We start from the raw sequence: 21,887 nt of genomic DNA, 5'->3' as shown, positions 1-21,887 counted from the left end.
AATACATACGTAATACTCATCAAAATAAGCAGAAAGGAACTTATAATTAAAAATAGAATTAAGTTTACAACATATCTTTAATCATAAATAATTGTGTATTCCTTTTTCCCTTTATATATAAACAAATATCATTATTCAATAAAATTTACTAATTTTGAAAATTTAATTACATTATCTAAATAAACTCTCTCTGGAATTATTAAATTTTTGGTATCAAAATCTTTATTTATTTTTACGAATATCCTAAAATATTTGTTATCCTTTCTCAAACACCCAATATCTTCATCGAGGATATATAATATTTTTGTTAATAGCATACACATAGTTCAAATTTTTACTTTATAGATTAGATCATTAGATTTAAGATAGTATCTTGTTAGTTGAATATCTTAACAACGAGTTTTAAAATGTACATTAAAAGAACAAGCCACAGCGAACGAGTTGTTGGCTGTTTTATTCTATGGTCTAACTAAAAACGAACCGAAATAAAAATACATCATCAGGAATCTATTTTCACTCATCGTCAGTTCTATCCGGTATCCTTTTAATATCTGCGCAATCAAATCGAATCTCAATTAAATGCATATTTCTGTTCCCTTTATAAAACTACGTTTACTTAACTATGTAGATCACATTCGAAGAAACGTCTTTCAAGAATAACGCGTCTATCAAATAATATTTACAAGGAACGAAATAAAGCGAATCAAGTATATCGTAAAGAAATTAATAATATCCTATCGCGAACTCAAAATTCAATAAATATACAAATAATAAATTAAACGATCTACACTCTATTCGTTATTACTATATCGATAAATTATACTATATCTTCAAATTAAAAACGTTAACAGCTTAAAATCGGAATAAAACGTAACGCGTAGGATTCAGGAAAAAGGCAACGCACTTGGAGACTTGCGGTCGACCGAATAATAATTCGGACTCCTGTCGCCGAACAGCAAGTCCCTGTGCCATCGGAAACGATCTCTCGATGTCCTCTTACTTATTCCTACATGAATCAACTATTTATAGAGTCGCTACGAATTTCCACTCTCTTTCTATTCTAACTTCGATGAGTGTCCACCTCTCTTTTTTTCTTTATATCGAAACGTCAATTCTTGGGCAGTTAACGATACTTCTTGAAAGTTTTCTCGCTTCGATTCTTCATCGAGTAAAATCATCTTACTCTTTCAGGCTTTTATTGTAATCCTAGACACGTGCATATATTTTTTTTAGTCAATCTTAACAACGATTGAAAATATCTTTTGTTCTCACGTAAACGAGGAAAGTGTCCCGTTTGGAACTCAAACTATCCATCTTCTTAACTACACCTCTAAAAGACTCCCGATATACTCCCGTATGCGAGAGCCATCTTTTACATCTAAATAACTCTTTTCGTTTCGTCGATAAAACAGCACGCAATACACCAGATGCCACGATATTTTTCAACGACTCGTCAAATTGTTTTCACCATTCGAACCTTTCTCTTCGTTCGTCTGAATCTCGTCTAACTCTGTCTTTTCTCTTTGATACTGGAGTTGTTGGAATTGTTCGACTGGATATAGGAAGAAAGCTCTGGCTACCAAGCGTCTGTGTATCTCACGTCGAACTCTTGCAGAGCTGGCAAACACTTCTTCAGGGATTCGAACGTCTGAACGGACAGTTTCGTGCTATTCAGGTTCAGCTTCTTTAAACTCGTTAGTGCTGAAAATTTAAAGATTGAATAAATGTTCAGATTAATTAAGAAATTGAGTAAAGATTTTATATTAACTTCATACAGCGGCTGCAGAAAGTATTGGCACATACATATTTTTCAATGAAACGTTTCTTTATCAGATTCTATATTTCATTTTCATAGTACCAAATTTTTAGTCATATGAAAGTGCTGCTTGGATCTAATGATGTGCTAACATTTTTTTTTTGTAGCCACTGTATGTGCAGTATATGGATATCTAAGTTGTAAAGTACAAAATATATGAAAGTAGATGTTAAAATAAAAATTCATCTTATGAAAATATAGAGATAAGAGTTCATATAAAATGTATACTAAACATATCAAGATACATTCTCTTTGGACAAAACGATATTAACATTCAATATTTCCTTACAGGCCAAGCTAGAGATTCCTTTATCAGAAACAGGGGTTTCACAAAGATTCAGGACCTGCAGTTTCTGCAAGTGTTCGCTAATCATTTGTAGGCCAGCGTCACCGAACTGCGTGGCCCACAAGTTCAGATGCCTCAAAGCTGGTAATTTGATTAGCTGCTCGGCGCAAGCCGAGGTCACCGAGGTAAAGGCCAAACTAAGGTATTCCAAGCTGCCAAGAGCCCTTCCGCTCAGAATAAGGGCAACGTCCGCGTCTGTCGCCCGGGCTGGTAACGTCAGTCGTCTAGGACCTCCTTTCCGAAGCTGTTTCAATACAAAACAAAAACTTATACCATATTAAAAAAAATATATCTTATAGTAATAATAGTCATAGTCTATTTTTCAGCTTCCCGGTCATGAAACGACTTTTCCCTTTATGAAATTTCAAGTCACACCTATTTTTTCTTATTGTAAAATAAAATCTATAATGATATTACATCACCATTAAACAATGAACATATATTTGAAATCAGTCATATTTCTTGTTTGATTTACAATTGAAAAATTTATAGATTTACAGTAGCAAGTATATAAATCGGAAACATACCAAATTCAATTTAATTTAGTTTATAACAACATATTATCCGAAAAATTGTGTATTTGACATTGCTCCAAAATAGATGTAATCTCTTTACTCACAAGTTGCTGCAAATTCCTTTGTCTCTGGCAAAGAGCTGCGTATCGTTCCTTGCCTGAAATGGTTGACTCTAACGCACTAACTATTTGCAATTTAGCTTCTTTGCTTGACAGCAAATGCCACTCTAGCATTAAACAAAGACCTTCTTGGGCAGCCTCGCAGCCTCTTACTGCTAATAGTATACAATCGTCGCGTACTTGTTTCATCAGCCAGCTGATGAACTTCTTTCTTCGACAGCAGCACGCCAGTAAGGTAGTTAACTGGATAAAAAAACAGTAGGGGATCAATTATCATAGCAAAGATGATATCGCTTTTTAGCACAAATTTGTATTTGGCAAAAGGAATTGCTTTTTATTCTATCGCATAAATAAAGAAAGAAGTCAATTTTATTTCTATGGCATTATTTATTTGGATTAATGTAGAAAATGAAAAATTACCATTTCGCCAAACAATTCTCCTTGATCAGGGCAATCCGGACTGGATGGTGCGGCAATATGAATCCATCCAGGTCTGGGTTCCCTAATCGGAAGTAGAACACGATGCACAACGCATCTCGTGTCTTTCGCTAAACGGCTAATTACGCACATTAATATCGATTGTTGGACCTCTTTCATAGCAAAAGCTTCCTCTGGGAATGGTACGGGTTGCAATAAAGCACCAAGTTCTGGCCTCCAATCGGCATATTCTGATCTAGAAAAGAAAATAATAGTTAGCTCTTGCGATTTGAAATTTAAAAGAAAGAGAAAAAAGGGTATAGTTTACTTGTAATTAGACCGCGGATATTTATGCAATTTATAAAATATTCGAAGATGCAAAAATATACAAATATATATACAATAGAATAGCCGAAATACAACGCTCGTTATAATATTTAGTGGAACAATTACTATTTACTTAGTAAAACAATTTTCCATCAGGGTTTAACTTTCTTTAATTGTACTCATGAAAATATAAATTTGCATAAATGTTCGCATTCCATATGTAATAATGAGCGCATTAGTGATGAAACTTACGCGATATTTAGCACCAGAAGGTAACAATCCAATGGAGGCAAGGTCGGCGATTTTTCGTTTTCCGGCAAAGAACGATTAACCACTTCGAATCTGCAATTGAACGGCTCGTAATTAGTTTCATTAATTCGCATTTCGTTTGTGGTACGCAAGAATGTTCTCTACTATATATAATTTATTTCGCGTCATAGCGGCTTTTTCTGCACAGTTGTGCGTTTGACATGTTGTAACGAATGGACTTCTAAATTTTACCTGTTCTTTTAGTGCGCCTGGACGCGTGTAAAAAAGCAAGCTGACGTATTTACGAGTTAGCATAAAAGTAAAAGCTGTATCAAATCGGAAATAAAATATTTCGCATCGAATATATGTTTCTTTGACTGACGACACGATAGTATTTGGTAGATTATTAAATAGTCTTTACGTATGTAAACAAAAGAATTAAAAAGATTCTTACAGAACGTGGAACCTTTTTTATTCAAATTTTTGTCGAATTTATTATGCGAACAACGTATTTAGATATTGCGCCTGTTGATGCGAAAATACATTAATTAAAGGAACGCAAAGGAAAAAGATATTGCAACGTAACAAAAAAAAAAATTATCATTCATATCAGCAAAAATATCATAAGATAAGGAGATTTGTTGCCTCGTTCACAAGAAATGATACCGCATCTTCTCTTCATTTGAATTAGTTAATTATCTTACATGTAGATTCACATGTATGTGATTCACGAATCGACGCACATAGTGTATTCTTCTGTATATTGTACATATGTAAATTGATTTCTTTTTCATTTTCCATTAAATTCTTTGCTATTTTATCTAAAGATCGTATGTAGCATATTTTTTCAAGTCACAGTAAATAAAAATAAAAAATGTTGCAGAAAGCTATATTGATATAGAATACTGAGGTAAAATACTAATATTTTATTATACAAAAATATAGAGATACTAAATAAAAAGTGTCTTAATGCGTACATATTTCTTTCTATAAATACATTCTTTGAGAAATTATATTTATATTAAGATAAAGCATATTTTTAATATATTAGATTATATTTGCATGAAATTTTAAGGAAAAATAAAATGAAAATATTATTAAAAAGATTCTAACGTGAAATTAAGCGAGATTTTCCGCAGAATTGTTCTCAAGCAGTTAACTAAAGTCATATTCTTCGTTAAAGGGTTAGTTTCTGCACTTTCAAACAAGGCACTCCAGAACGTTCATGCCTTTGATACGCTTTAATGAAGCGTGGATAAAATACAGGGTGACTCACGCAATTTGCAACAATGCACTCGCCACGTGCAATTAGTCTTTTCTTTTTTTTTTTTTTTTTTTTTTTTAGACAAAGTCAATGCACATAACAAACATTATTATGAAATGTTTAAAAATATTGTATTAATTTTACATTATAATTTTTAGAAGTATTTTAAAAAACATGTAAATTTTTAACATTTCTTTGAAGTTTGAATTTGATGTACTATTAAATATTATTCTATCGACAATCATCAACCGTATTAAATAATTAGATTTTGCTATAAGTCGCGTATATTCAATGTTAAAAATGTTTACGGTAAGAATATCGGAACCTTATTATACTGACTGCCATAAATAATCAGAACGCTCGCGTAATCGTTTCGTATGAGTTTAAATTTGGAAAAATAATATCAATATTAATTGCTTCAATAATAAATATGTTAAGGAACTTTATATTCATTTCTTGACGTGAATACAAAAGAAATCTTGTACAATACACAGAAGTTTCACAAATTTGCAACTCATACTTCAAATATCTTCCAATTACCATAATTTCCAATACGAACGCACCATTTAGTCCAAGTACCATAATTTCCAATACGAATGCACCATTTGAGATTCAGACTACGTGACTCTCCTTATATTTGAATATAATTTATTATTATATATGTGGGATGGTGTGACGTTGGCGAAAGACGTGGCTGATTGTTTATAAACGTTGTTAAGATGTGTTAATGTTGTCAAGGAGTGTTGTGAGCGTTACCAAGGTTTGTTACAGGAAAAGTGAGCGTGGTAATGTGGCCAGAGTTGAATTAATCGTGATCGAGAGAAGTTCATCGTGTTGCTGTGACGTAGAAATAGTAGTGTTAAGCGAATTTGTGAAGTGCGATATTATATTCAATTTTGTGAGAGTGCTACAATATTGTGTTATCATACTGTCTTTTCTGTTAATTTATAATAAACATTCCTACATATAAGTACAATATTATTGTAATATCTAATGTCAGATTGTGAGTTGTAAATTTGTCCATAAAAAAGCGAAAAGAAAGAAGAAGCAAACTCACCTATGGAAAACCGCAGCTACGCAAACGGACACCAAATTAGGAAGCATCCTCGGATGAGGACAGTCGCTTCCAGGCCCGTGAACTGAAGCGATATAATCCCTGATCGCTTGCTCTCCATCCGTTGCATACAAAGAAGCTATAAACACTTGCAATAGTTTCCTCATGTCCAGGGATTTGCCAAAATCCACCGTATGCTTGAGGCATCTCGTTATCGCTGGACTTATGGCTGTGACCAAGGACGACTGTGGATGCTGTTGAGCCAACTTCACAAGAACCCTCGTTAAACAGACTGGAAGTGCAACTTTGTCTAAAAGAGGAGATACCACGGAGAGAACAGCTTCAGCCCAATGTTTCCGGTCGTTTCGATATCGAGACACTTCTTCTGTCGATTTCTCCGAATATTTCTCTGATGGATTTTCGACGGCCGAATCTTCGAGATGCTTTGCAACAGCTTCTAACGGCGCTACAGACACTCTTTCGTCCTGGAGCGACGTCCATAACGCGAAATCAACCATTGACTTTAATTCTTTGATGATCACTTCCTCTCGGGTATTTAGAGATACTAGATGCTGATATTTAAAGATACTCCTCTGAAAATTCGAAATTCACACATATTAGATTGCGTAAATTCACTTACATAAGATCCGTTTACATAATCGATGATGTACACTCCCGCTCAAAACTCTTGGGACATCTTCTATCTTTAATAAAACTATAGGTATTTAGAATTATTAGCTTCGCTTTAGCTTACATTACTTTTTATGTTACATAAAATTTTATGAAGTTAAACGATGCTCTATAGAAATTTACTATCACTTACATTTGTTCAATTTTGAAACAAATATGACAACTGTTCTAAGATTTCTGAGAGGAGGTGTATGTATCACTTTTTTAATGAATTATGAGCTTATTGGCGCCCCTCTTTTGTATCACTTTCACATATATTACTTTCTAAAAGACTCTTTATGCATTATATACTCTAATGGCTTAGAATGCCATTCATTACATACATTCTTCAATTATCATGATGCTGCACTTCAAATATCACTTTGAATAAATAGCACAAGTGAATATGTTCTTCTTTTTGGTAATTTTGATACAGAATTACACTAATAGAAATGTTTTTTCCTTATTGTATAACAACATACTTTTGGGCTCATTATTCGATAGTTAAACGTCAACATTTCGAAACTCTTCTCACACTTGTTTTATTATTAATTAATTTATTTACTCCGTCGTCACATCGAAGATTGTATTGCTGTTTATAAAAAAAAATTCCGATATGTGTACTTTCTTCGTTTTTAGTTCGTCTTTCCAAATGTCTTTAAATATCTCGAATTTCTAGAGATATTACATATGTGCTTAGATCAAAAGAGGAAAAGACAAGTAGAATTTGCAAAAAATAGAAAGAAAGAATTATACAAGAATTTACCTTCCATAGTATCGAATGATACCATTGGTCCCTAGTATAAGCATTATTCGCTTGGAGAAGAAGAGAACTGTTTGGCAGAACTATGCTAAGGCAGTTCTTGTAAGTAGGATCCCATCTAGTAACAGCATACTTTCGTATATCCGACATGTTATTATAAGGTATTGGTTGTCGAAAAAATCCCGTTCTCTAAAACAAATTATATCTAAATAATTTACAGTGGCTACGAAAAGTATCTATTATAGCATCCACATACTGATTGAAAACATTCAAGTGTATTAAATTCCATATCACTTAATAGCGCGTGTTTTCATATAAAATAAAATGTATAGAGCCCAATAAAAAAAATAATGCTACGTTGAAAAGTAAGCGTACGAGCAAATACCCACTTAGTCTTATTCTTTTATAGTTTTAAGCGTTTATAATATTCTAAATATTATTTTTATTCATAATTGCGTGAATATCTGAACTAAGAAAATAGAATCCGAATACATATATAAGGATTTGTTTTAATACGTAAATATGATACTGAACGCTTTGATACTGAACTATACATTTTAGAAAGCTTAATTTTCTCCTCAGTTCATAAATGTCTGCAATCTATTAACCATATTAACATAATTTTTAATAATTTAAATCGACGATATTATTTTAAAATTTAAATTTTACAGATCAACGCAGATATGTTGATAGAATGATTAGAATGATAGTTAGTTAAACGGTTGTAATGCGGGTAATTTGGATACATTTCAATATTAAAGACTGCATATCTAAATGAGAACTATAATTATTTCGTACTTGAATTTAAATGGCTGTATTATTACAAAGTCAGATTACAAACTTTAAATGCCTCTATGTTTCTTGTATTAGCATTTAAATCTTACTTTCGTAAATTTTATACTGTAACGAAAAAAGAAATAATATCTCAATATTAAAAAGTTTAAAAATCGGATAACTGTTTGGCCAAACTGTCGTCTCGGATATAAATACAAAGATATACCTATTTATACGAGCTTTTAAAATATAGAAACTTTCAATTTACAAGACTGAAATATTATAGACTTTAAGATTTGAAACTTTTACGTATCGCAATAATTTAAAGTTATACAAAGTTAATTAAAATTGTCGATACCAAACTTGGTTCGTCACTTCTCGTATACTCAGTTTCGAAAAGTAATAGTTCATATGTTACAGAAATTACCTGAATTACTTAGGAACTAATAAAATTCGTTATTGATAACATAGTATCAAAAAGATTTCATAATAAAGAAACAAAATTAAATAGTAAATTAATTGTAACGTCAGATAGTAGAAAAAGTAATATACCATAGTTCACAATCTAAAAATTAACATAAAATTTGATCGTTGAAAACTTGGCATATAAACACAAAGAGATAGTTCTACAGAAATTCTAAGCTTTTAGAAATTGGAAATTATTTAATATAAAAATTAACTAATTATAATATATCAAAAGTTATTCTACATAGTGTTCCCAATTTTTAAAGAAGGAAGGAAAGATTGCAGTTTTAAAAAGATATAAACAAGTAAGCAAATCAGTTCATGTATACATACATGTATGTATTTGTTAATGTAAACACTTGCATCAAGTCTCAAATAGTTAATAAAAAGAATATCAACCTAAGAATGTCGACCTAATAAAAATGATATTACTAAACTCCGGAAATTTATGTAAATTGCTATCTGTATGAACAGAAGTACAAAAAAAATGATTTATACTACTTAGTGAGTAGAGAAAAGTAGATATAAGGATGTAAAAACCAAAGCCCCTCAAGATCCCAGAGGGCAAATGGAATATCGATAAATAATACCTAAAAAAATGAAATCTAAGGAGAAATTTGTTTTGCTCGTTAAATTTTACAACGAGTATTATACCTTGAATATCATATATATATATTTGAATACTATATACGTTCTATGGATTTTTGCATCTTCAAATTTTCCATAAGTGCATGAACATAAGAGAGAAATTGATCACCTTAGATGAAACGCGATAAAATAGAAAGCATCGAAAAATGACTATTCCCTGGGACTAGCTGACTCTTCGTACCCTAATTTTCCCGCATAAAACGCAGATACTTGTTCAAAATACGTAAAATTGCAAACGTTGCGTCGCGTGCAGTTCTCGATACATTCACGCAAACGTATGCACGCTTGTCACGTAAACGTGTACACGGAAAAGAGACAAAAGGGAGGTGCACGTGCGTGCACGTGTGCGTGTGCGTGTGCATCACTTGCGTCAAAGCCGACCCTGAATGCGTCTCGCGACCGCTTCAGATTACGCTTGCACCGCGAAAAAGCCAGCTCGATTCATTTTTCTCTTTTCTTTTTCCTTCTTTTTCTTCTTTTTCTTTTTTTTTTTTTTTTTTTTTTACCTTTTCTTTTTCTGATCACCTGATACAAGCAACGACGAGTTCCAATCTGGTTATACATTTCTCGTTTCCCGACAAAAGATTGTTATCTATACTAACATTCGACGAATTCAGGCGAGATACCGATGTAGCAAACGGCAATCGTTTCAAACAGGGAACAAGAATTGCTTTATTCTTTTATATTGGGGAGAGAAGAAACAGAACAAAAAAAGGAAAAAGTTTCGAACGAAGGGCTGGTAGACAGATTTTGCTGTTAAAAAAATGCGAATGTAAGAGGAAATTTAAATTGATTAATATATTTGTTTAATTTAGCAACTCTGTAGATACGGTTCAGATGAAAATGATGAAATGATAGTCAATTTTTCTTACGAGTATCGCAAGTTCATATGACAGTGTGTATTATAACAAGTTTAACTCTGAATAAATATACGACTACATATAACAGTAAATAGCTTTTTATATCTATGTAAAGTAGTTATAGATGAACATCTTTTCCAATAATAATTCTGGAAAACTTTATATTCATAAAAAGATAAAAATCTGCCTAAATAATTAAATTGCATTAAAACGCAAACTCTTAATGTTCCATCCGCAATCCTACATTTCTCAGAAGCTAAAAAATGTTTGCATACTAATTCCAGTTCTTTATCTTTTGCTTCCAATCCTCGCACAACTGTATGTAAGTTAGATGTTTGAGTTTAAAATCTGACGAAACACTCGCAGCCTCGACTAACGTAAAATAACGTAAAACGGCATGATTTATCACAATTACAATATCTGCGTCAATTCTAGCAATTCTGCGCACATTGACCAAGTATTAGTTTTGAATTATTAACCTGTAATTATCAGCAAGTTACATATACAGCATATTAATAAAGTTAGCATCATTGATATATTATATTGTCACGCGATGTTTTTAATAGTTAACACATGTGAGGCATTTGTCTTTTTATCATAATATTATGTTAGCAGGAAATAAATAACCAGTTGATGTATAAGTAGTCATTATTGGAAAGTTTAAGACGCATGGTACGACTTGTAATTGCAGATGCGATATCGGCAAGAAACTTAATGACGTAATAGCCATAAAACAAAATTAATTAAATTCCTAACGATTTACCATTCACTGACAGCTAACGATGAAATCTTCGCCGATAAACTCGCACGATTCAAGCGAATAGTGTCATTTACGGTGAATTAAATTTAAATTATGGCATCGATAATTTACCTTTTTAGGGAAGTATCGAAAATTATAAAATTCAGCTTCTGATTTCGTTAGTAATATACATATATTATATTAATTATTCATAGAATATTATTAATAATATCAATTGTTATAGTAGTTCGTGCAGCTTGTAAACGATCAATTAACGTCAAAAAGGAGTTCGTATCAGACACGAAACGAAACAGATATTCGTAGAAATATACGTAAATCCACGAATGCAGAAGAATATGAAAGAAACGATTATTTATTTGTACGTTTCGCAGTCCTTTCGTCTGTCGATAACAGCCTAACAGCGAAATTATAAGTAGACTGCGAATGTTTGTGCTCTAAATTGTTATGGTTGCGATTAAAGAAATAAAATCTAAGCAAAAATTTGTTTCATTCGTTAAATATTACAAGAACCATGCCATAATTCGGATATTTAATGTGTATATTTTTATATTATATGCGCAGTTCTGCAGCTTTAAATTTCCTATACATATATGCATGAAAAACTGCGATCTAATAATAAATAGATCTAGTATAGATAAAATAAATCCACCAATGGAAAACATACATAGATGTCATGTATGTATTCATCCGCTGTATGTATTATACTATATACTAAAGCTTGAATCATTATTCCTCATATTTTCTATCTTTTTCCCTCGTTTGCGATTATGCGTTTATGTATTCCCATTTTATTTTTTATTGATAAAGTTTCTATGGAAATCCATGAAATATCCTCCGAAAAGACTAAAAAATATCGTGTTACAATCACAAATTAATCCTGAAAGAAATATAGCCGCTCTATTTTATCTGCGAACATCTCTCGCGTCATACGAAAATTATGGCTTTTAATAAAACTTTGGAACCACGTCAAGTCACGTTAAGACATTTAATTACTGAGAGACACGTATTAGGTTATCCGAAAAGTTCCTTTTGTTTTATAAGGAAATAATAGATGCACAACATTTTTTCTTTTATTATTTTGTTCTGTTACTATCAAAATGGATCATACATAATTCAATAAAATAATAAAAAATGCTGTGTCTCTATTGTTCCCTTATCAAACGAAAGAAACTTTTCGGACAACCTAATATATGATTCTTCTCTTTCTTTGCTCCTTTCCTTTTAAATCTACTTAACATTACACATAGTTCATAGACTGCAAAACGCGTTTCTTTGGTTCATAAATACTTTACCTTTGGGCATTAATGACGCACATGACAAGAAACTTATAAAAGTCAATTATGTACAATGTACAAGATACGATACATAACGATACGGAAAATGAAGAATACTCGTGAAATAACTTTATGTAAACTGCTCAAAATGTTTCGCAGCGTCCTTCTACGAAAATGTTTTGCATAGAGGGCAAAAATAGAAACCATCTATTGTAGAACAATAGAGTTAAAATTTAACTCGAAATACTTCCGAATCGCCTAATCCCTCTAGTTTTCATAATACGTTCATAAAATAATCTTTTACTTATTTTAATGGCAAAGCTAATCGTTATTATTATGCATTTGTGGAAAATTTAAAGATGCAAGTATACATAGAATACACGTAATATACAAAAATAGGAAGAAGAAAGGGAGAAAGAGAGAGATTACTATAGTTAATACATTTAATATTGACATTGTATTAATATGATTATTAATAGTAGTGTCCTTTATTATTATAATATTAATATTAAGATTACCATAATGAAATAATTAATTTTAAACCATTCAATCCCAGTTCACCGTATATACTACCGGTAAATATGTGTCAGGACAGCTGAGACCACTTACACAATTTCACTAACGTTATTGTACATGTATAGTGAAAGTTTTAAAATCACAAGTTCCAAGTTATTAGTATTAACAAATTCTCTTGCATTATATGTATATAGTAACAAGTTTTATAATAACACAAACGAAATACATATATCAAAATCAGCAAATTACAAGTTATTTTATTACATATTTATAATCTACAACCTATAACTTGTGAATTTGCTAATATTATTAGTTAATAATTATCGTGTCAGAGGGTCCTGATGATATTCAATACAAACTCATTATTCTTATTTTCTATAAATCTGATTTTACAATAAATTTGTTCCTTCATTCGCCATACGTGCCCTATAATGTAAAATACCAAATAAAAAGGAAAATTTGTTAAAGCTTTTGTGTAAAAAAAAAATACTTTTATTAAGTATGAAAACTCTATTAGTTTTTGAATAAAATATAAAATGTAGTAAATAGAGATGCTAGTAATTTCGATTGTTTATATCCAACATATCCAAAAACCCGACTCACCGTTTTCGACGAGATACAGGTGTCGTTCAAATAAAGATGATGCGTCTCCCACCTCCTCAGATATTTACTTGACAAGATCTTCTTCACGAGGTTGGTATAATTCAAAAAACACACTTGAATGTCTCCTTCCTCTATAGGTTTAAATCTAGGCCCGACAGGCCCTGGACTAGGACTAGAAGAAGAGGATCCGCTAGTTGGCGAGCATCCAGCGCTCTGTCTCTCCAAATTAGGGCAAGATCTTGCTGCAGGTAGGCAAAACGTGCTTTCCAAGCCCTCTGACTTCAACGTATCTATCCTCGAGCTCTTCTCAACGTTAAACGAACTGCAGGCATCAACTGCAGTAGATTCAGCGCTGGATCTGTGATTGCTATCCGAAGACAACTGAGGAGAGCTGGTGCTGGTCATCTCCTGGCGCATAGATCCACCATTAACACAGAGAAAATTGTAATAAGGTACTGTCGACGAAGATAAGCCTCCAGTTGACGGGCCAGCGGGACTCAAAGGTAACGAGGATCCTTCTTCCGTCTCGGTTTCCGTTTCCTGATTGGATACGTTCTCCTTCTCTGATTCGCTGAACACGTTCTGCAACGAGGATATATCGTTCTCAGAAGCTGCAGTTACTCTAGAGTTTCTTAGAATATCTTCTTCGGTATCTACAGAGTCGATCAGCACCGACGACGAAGAATTCGTCAGCAAAGTTTCTCCAGACTTATATTCTTTCTCCTCGTCTCTATGTTCTTCTTCTTTATTCGAAGCCACCGACACAGCCTCGATCGAATCATCAACCGTGTCCAAGCTGTCCTCTTTGTTGGTCGAAGAATCGGAACGTAGACGAAGCAGCAACTTCTTGGACCGTCTGTTGCTGTACGACTGCTTCTCAGGAGAAGAGGAAGGGGTCGCATGGTGACTCTGTTCGTTATCCTCCGCGTGTATGTTATTTGGCTCGTCTATTCCATTCTCCACGATGACAATAGAAGTTGGTACAATCAGAGAATCAGGTCCAGGTGACAAAGTCTCAGGATCGAGGTAATCCGCTTTGATATCCGGAAGCGTGCTGTCGGTGCTGCTCGTATCAGAGACCGATGGTTCCTGGTCAATGTAGCCGATAGAAGAGCCGGAACCTTCACTCGTCGCTTCCGAGTCTTGCCTGTCACACTTGGAGCCCGAAGTCTTGTTCGCTGGAAGAATCATGCTCATCGAGGAGGTCTTCGTCTTGTTGGAAGATAAGGAGGACACGAACACGCGTGACGCGCGTGTGAACGGCGTTTGGAAACAAAACATATCGACTTTATATTCCCAAGTTTTCGCGAAACGCTCGTTCCTATATCAGCGAGTTTTTACTAGTTAACTTCGTCCTATCAACTCTCTGTTAAATTTTTTATCAATTCCGTTGAAGATTCTGCTGGATGCTAATGGTCGTAATATGTCTTCCAGTGACCTAATTTTGGTCGCGCGAGACGTTTACGGATTTGATGCGGAACGATCGACACTGACTGACGAAGATCGCAGAAGTAAGAAAAACGTCGTTTTCCATGCGACGCGGAAAGCCTCCGTGAGAAAAGCTTTGTCCCGAACCCGCGTACCGCGCGAAAAGGTCCGCGTTCGATATCCCAATTTCGCCTACGACCCGCTCCTAGAATCCCTCGATGCGCGTCAATTAAGCTCCCGTGTGGATCTCAACCGACCTAGAAACGGTCGTTCACCGCCACCCCATTCAAACAAAGCGATTCAATGAGCACGGCGATACGGGGTAGCACCAGCAAACCGACGTCGAAATTCGACGAATCCTCGACATTAGCATTAGGACATACTGATACTCCCTGTCCGCGCACCGGGGATATCTTCACGAAGAACGATCAACCAAGACTCGTGTCGAACGTTTCGTCCGCGCATTGCAGCTGGCCACAGCACATTTTGCCACGAAACAAAACGCACAACCACTTGAGAAACGTTTCCCCCTTTTCGGTTCTTCTTTTCTTCCGTTCCTCGTGATTATTCACTGGGTCAATCGAATCATGAAGCTCGCACGGAAACACTCGCGCGTCGACCACCGGCACGTTTCTTCCTCTGCAAAGAAAAGAAAAAGAGAAGAATAGAGTTTCACGTAGCAAAGAAGTGTCTCTGTTTCGCGTGCTGCGTGCGCCAGTTTCTCCGTCTCTCTCCTTTTCGTTCTATCTCTATCTCTAGTCTCGTTTCTCTCTACCCGAACGACGAAACCGACAGGAAACACGAAACGAGCACTCGAGATTCGTCGACGAATTTCTTCTTCTGGTCCGCGAGACGCGGCCGACGACGCGACGACGAGTCGATGAACGACGAATGAAAAGAGCGAAGGAGAGAGAGAGAGAGAGAGAGAGAAACAAAGGGGAAAGAGAGGAGAGAGCGAGAGAAAGAGGGAGGCGTGTTTCCGACGTGACGCTTAAATGTCTGACACGATTGTGAACAAGTACAGGTGGGGACGCCGCGCCGGGCCGCGCCGCTGGGGTTAGGAAAAGGAGAGAGGGCGTCGCGGCGCTCGACGTCTCGCGGTCGATCAATGACTAGTCACGAGTTTGCTTCGAATTATCGCGTTCCCGCTACTCTCACTCCTTCCATCTCTCTTCCTCGTTCCTTTTTTTCCTTTCTCGTTTTCATTTCCTATGTTCGTTTCTGTCATTGGCTTCCGCAGTTGGTCGTTTCCGTTGGCTGTTTTGTGTTCTTATTTTATTGGAGACTTGGTTTAAGGAAAGAAAAAAATTGTGAAAAGTAAAATTTGGCTCGTGTCTACGGTAAATATACCGAAACTCTTGAAAATAATTCAAAGGTTTTTCCGAAAATAGTCCCCGACGAATTTTCCTCGCTCTTCTTCCCCTGGCGAATGCCGGATTTCTATTTTTATGCGATTCACAATAATGTGCACAACGTGCACAAATAGAACGTGGACGTTGTTAATGAGGTTATGATACATTGACATTCCGGTTTAAGGAGTGTTTGCACGGTTCGGGTAAGAAAGGATCGATTTCTTTTGTTTCTAATTTTCTGAGAGTGTATGACATTTAGAATATACGTGTAACACTCACTATAATTTCTAACATTCTGATATTTGATAAAGAAGTTTGGAATATTAATGAAGTTATAGTAATTTTTTTAGTATCGTTTATCATATTTTTAATATCTTGTCTATAAATTTCGTAAAAATGAGTGCTTTAGATTTATGATCCTTTTTAACGGGATAGGAGAAACGAAAGGTATATTTTATTTTCGATCGGTTCTTAAAATTGTCAATTTGCATTTCTCTCGAATTATTTCATAAAAATTAGTCATAATATCGCACGTGCTATTCATTGCACGATGCTTAAGAGAAAAGAGAATTCAAAACTCGCGCCAAATTTTGCTCGCATCAAGAACCTACTAAAATTATGAATTCACAATCAAACATTATATACCATTAAATTCTTACTAATAACATTTTTATATTATTTCAAAGAGCAAATCAACCGTTATAAGAAATATTAAACAGTTGTAAAAATATGAAATTATTCTTTCCAATTCATTATAATTAATATTTCATATCATCGATGATTAATGTAAAGGAAATAGTAGTATATTACCAAATACATTAATACTAAACCATAGACTTAAAGACTGCTGAAAGAATGGAACTCACATTTGTTTTTTTACGGTCCGATAACGAACTCGCAATATTTTTAAATAAACCAATAGTAAATTCTCATTGTTAGCCAACGGAATAGCGAAATACACTTTTACTTCCGACGAAAATAGCGATTTCAAAGACGATCTCGTTTTCAACGAACTTTATCCTATTATATAATTCAATGCATCATTCCTGATAAAGTATGTCAGATTTTCACTTGAACTTGGGCAACTGATAAGATTTATTTCCTATGTCGCACTATTTGTGCCTCTAAGATCGATCGTATCTCGTTCCCACCGAAGGAATTTTTCAGCAACGTTGGCGATTGTTCGAAATTAGCATACGAAAATAAAAAGAGAAAAAATTAAAAAAGCATAAACAGAAACTGCTATTTTTAGTTTATCGAGTCGGTTCGACTGTTCACCTCGTCCAATGACATCATCGGAGAAGTCGCGTTCCGATGATGCAAAGAATGACATTTACGACATGAGAATTTTGCCAAAAGCCATTTTTATTGAACATAATCGACCATCCAATTTAGTTACGAGTTTCAATAAAATCGTAAGACAAGAAAAAGTTACGCAAGAGTAGTAAACTTATCATCGAATGTTCTTTTGATATTCCTTCGCTTCATAATTAAAATGAAAAATAACAATGAAATAAATTAACAATGCGTTGCCCCAAACGCGATATTTCAATGTTTACATATATCTCAGACAGTTACTTTTATAAACTATACATTTAATGATACTATTAAAGATTTAAATTAATTTATAAAATTGTTTACTAGCTTCCATTTTTGGTACCATGCAAAAATGTGTTGATTTTATTTAATTATAATGACGATATCGTCGTTCGATATATCTTTCTCAATAAATTTCTGAACAAAATTAGGAATAAAATTGTTATTCCATTAATCTTTAAAATCTTAATTTGTACCAAGGTTCCCGTGACTATCAAATTGTCCGATACAGACGTCCGTGCCATAAGATGGTTACCTGTATCTTTATGACTCTTCAGTTTCGAAGAAACAATAACAAAAGGATTAGAACGTATCATTAGTTGTGAAAACTCGATCTTATATGATAAATGAAAACGTACAAAACAATGACTTAATAAAAATGAATACGCAACTGAACTTGGGACTCAAAATTAAATCGATAGCAAAAACATGTAAACAAGTGAATGAAATGAACGTAGAAGTAATAAGTTCGTTTAATTGGATATTGACTTTCATTCCAATAAATGGAGTTCTATTGTAATATAATAAAGGTCCACTAATCCTTTTCACTGCCTATGACTTTCATTCATGTAATGGAAGCTCGCCTTCAAATAATCGCATTCGATGGTCAGAAACACGTTTACTTGAACATCAAGTCAAATTTCATTTCAATAAATGGACACGTACTATAATACAACGAAATATAATGCATGTAATAAAAACTCACTAATTCTCTTCACTATCTATCATTTTTCATTCATATAGTAGAAGCTCACTTTTGAATAATCCTATTCAATCGTTAGAAACTCATTTATATCAAACATCGACTAAAATTTCATTCCACTAAATGAAGTTGTGCTGTAACTCTATTGAACCTATGACTGAGATCAAGTGATTATTAGTATTATCATAACATAAATCAGGAACCGATCACGCAATAGGCGTTTGGTTGACGTCTCAAATCATTGACATAGCAGCCACGTGACGAGACCGGCCGACAATATCCTGGTCTCTGGTCGTATGATGCAGCTGACTGTCATATATTCGCGTTGCGTCAAAGGTGACTCGTGTTTGTCAAGCCGTCGTTTCTCTCGTTCTACGTAATGGAAATCGACGTAAACACTCCGCCCTCATCGATTACCCTCACCTTGATCACGAGCTTAGACTAATCCGAATCGTATGTTCGCGGAAGCAGGAAGAGGTGGCGACCATGCAAAATGAAAGAAAAAAAAAAGGAAGAAGAAGAATTCAATCGCTAATAGCCAAAGTAAATTGCGAGGGAAACAGGTTTTGCTACCGAGAACTTGGACCTGTTGTTTTCTTCTAGGTATTTTTTACGTTTCTTTGCTAAGTATTACGTGAGAAATACGTACATTCGTGACTTCTATGGAAAACGATCACATTGAAATAAAGAATCGATAATTACACGAAAAATATTAATTGAAATAATAGATTTTCCATCAGCAAGAAAAAATGACGACTATTTTGTATTTCATGATCTTATGATGATAGAGCAGTCGATACCGTATATTCTTCTATTTTCTTTTAATTTTAGCATACAAAATGTAATTCTCTATGTTACATTTTAATTTCATTGAAATTAGCAAATACAGTCAGTTTTAAACAATATTCGGCAGGCATAGCGAGTGAAAAAAGTATCAATATATAGCAAAACTTGAATAATAAAATTTCTAATCTAGAAAATTAAACATATATACATTTTCTAGATCTAGAAAATTGGACTTATATGCATTTTCTTAATTTAGAAAATTGGACGTATACATAGATATATATGTTTCCTAAATTGTTATTCAAGTTTTGCGATTGTATATACGTACCAGAAAAATCGTTTATTAACGATACGATTGTTGAAAAAAAAAACGTTACGCCATCGGCTGCTAATGTGTTCATACAGATACGTACCCAGTTGCGAAAATATGAAAATGTAGTTAAATTAAGAAGTACATACTTGTTGAATGTAACTCATCAAATATGGTCAATTGACAAGATTGTAAAAGAATGCGTTTATAAATCTGCAATTGACAATCTTCTTCTTTTCATCTGAAATGAACTGCCCATGAAATCTCTTCGACAATTCATGGTTCAATAGGTTAATAGACTTGGTCCCGCTCAGTTTCTAACTATTGTGTAGCATTCTGATTAGCTTTAGTAAATGTGCGCATAAAATAATAACTTGCGAAGGGAGGAAGAAATGATAAATAGCTGACGACGCTATCACTTTTTCTTGGTAAATGACGTACTTACTTCGTCAAGCCTTTGGTTAGAATTATTTTTTACTATTACATTTCAGATTAAAGTATTTTCCATTTCTCTTAAACGCTATAATATAAACTAACATTTTATACATAAAGTTATTTCAAGACGAAAAAGGGAATCAATGAAATTTTTTGTAATCCTTTATAAATTAATCAATTGTTTTGTTTTGAACTATTGAAAACAAATTATTTATTAATCTTAATTCCTCATTTTTACTATCATTTATCTTCTATGATATTTATAATAATAATTTATTGTCGTTTTCGTTAAAATTTTAAAAACTCATATAAGATTACAGTTTGCACTATTCTACTTAGGGAAATATTATATAATTTTGTAAGAAAATAATTATAGAACAATCCGTTATAAGAATCTTTCATTCTCCATCCTATCTTTGATACACTTCAAATTCCACATTGAATCTTTAAATAATGTTTTCTTTCGTTATTTAATTCTCAAACTTAATCAATCCTTAAATTATATTATTACAATTGTAAGAATACTTTTGTAATTATATTGGAAGATACCAAAAAATGAAAATAAGCTTTATTTTAACCCGATGAAAATAAATATTTAAATTAATGCAAAATTGATAAACTCAAAATCATTAATTTTCATTAAAGATTTATCGTAACGATTTAAATATTAATTGAACCATTTACGTTCTAATATCCATAATAGATAAATTAATAATATTTAACTAAAAAATTTTTATTCGTATATAGTCATAACTATTAATAATTAGATTAACATACCTATATCAATCATCTTTTATTCTGAGTGCATATGCAGTTTTTATTCTCGATGGCTGATTGTTGGCTTTTCGTTGATTATTTATTATAATTTATCAGATCCAGCACTATATTGTGGTCTTCTTCGAAAAGACAAGTCATATCAGCGACTATCCAATCCACTTTCGCTTTTGACGTCGACAACCAAATACAACGAATCTTCATCATTAAAGAGAAAAAGATGTGACATAATTAGTCTTAGTCCTTCTCCATTTTAATTTTTAACATACTTCTTTTTAAATTTATTTTTATTCCATTCTTAAATTTCATTTTTTTATAATACAAAAATTGGAGATTTTAATTGTTATTGTTTTGTTTATCGATACCGCCTTATTTTTCGTAATAGCTCCGTATTCAATTATTTAAATAATTATAATATATCTATAAATTTCTTAAAAATTTCACTGAGAATAAAAAATAAGATATTTTGCAAACAGTACTGTATCAACATCTTATATAAAAAAAACTCTCATTTCAAAATCTTTTTCATCATTATCTTTCTTCATACATTTAAAGATCTATAAAAAAACTGTCTTATCAATCAATTCAGTTTTAAATTATTTAAAAACTTATTAATATCGTGGATAGAAAATTTGTTTTGGTTAAGACATAACCGAACACAATTAATATACATATTCGTACGCAAATAATAAATAATTCATAAAATATACGTACCACTAATGCACAACTTGTAAAGAATCATTGAACAAAAAAGAATAAAACGACACTCTGCAATAAGAAAACACTTGTATCCTTTCGTCTGTCTACTTTGACAGTTTTCAGAACCTCCACGAAAAGAACCACGCGCGTTCACACCACGACCACGACTGTAACACCATACCCGATAATAACAGCGCTCAAGTTCCCTTTCAATATGCGTAAGATATCACATCCAAGGTTACACTTGACACTGTCTGTCCCCCTCTTTCGTCTCACAAAAGGTTATTACGAATTGAAATTTTCACGATAGAAAACCATGCAGTTCCATTTTCAATGCATTTAATATTTTTTTAATTCCATATATT

The 21,887-nt window shown here is 33.2% G+C and overlaps 1 protein-coding gene across 5 annotated transcripts; it reads right to left on the bottom strand.

Annotated features, from left to right (window-relative positions):
- Positions 1-435: 435 nt before the first annotated feature.
- On the bottom strand, positions 436-21,709 carry LOC117231876 (C-Maf-inducing protein-like). Of its 5 annotated transcripts, XM_033490742.1 has the most exons (10): positions 21,538-21,709; positions 20,827-21,021; positions 13,440-15,506; positions 7,543-7,728; positions 6,111-6,700; positions 3,793-3,882; positions 3,217-3,469; positions 2,782-3,039; positions 2,106-2,406; positions 436-1,701 (listed from the first exon to the last, which is right to left on the bottom strand). In XM_033490742.1, exons 3-10 carry the CDS (start codon positions 14,718-14,720, stop codon positions 1,577-1,579), a joined length of 3,084 nt encoding a protein of 1,027 aa, XP_033346633.1. In that variant the 5' UTR covers positions 14,721-15,506; positions 20,827-21,021; positions 21,538-21,709; the 3' UTR covers positions 436-1,576. The 5 variants fall into 5 exon arrangements, with proteins under 5 accessions (XP_033346633.1, XP_033346636.1, XP_033346634.1 ...); XM_033490745.1 differs by lacking the exon at positions 20,827-21,021; XM_033490743.1 differs by lacking the exons at positions 20,827-21,021; positions 21,538-21,709 and having other exon boundaries at positions 13,440-14,760; positions 15,251-15,861.
- Positions 21,710-21,887: the final 178 nt, after the last annotated feature.

The sequence above is a fragment of the Bombus vosnesenskii genome, unplaced genomic scaffold (assembly GCF_011952255.1).
Source record: "Bombus vosnesenskii isolate JDL3184/JDL3185 unplaced genomic scaffold, Bvos_JDL3184-5_v1.1 scf7180000013275, whole genome shotgun sequence".
In the NCBI taxonomy this organism is placed as follows: Eukaryota; Metazoa; Arthropoda; class Insecta; order Hymenoptera; family Apidae; genus Bombus; species Bombus vosnesenskii.
This window is presented reverse-complemented; position numbering and strand designations above follow the sequence as displayed.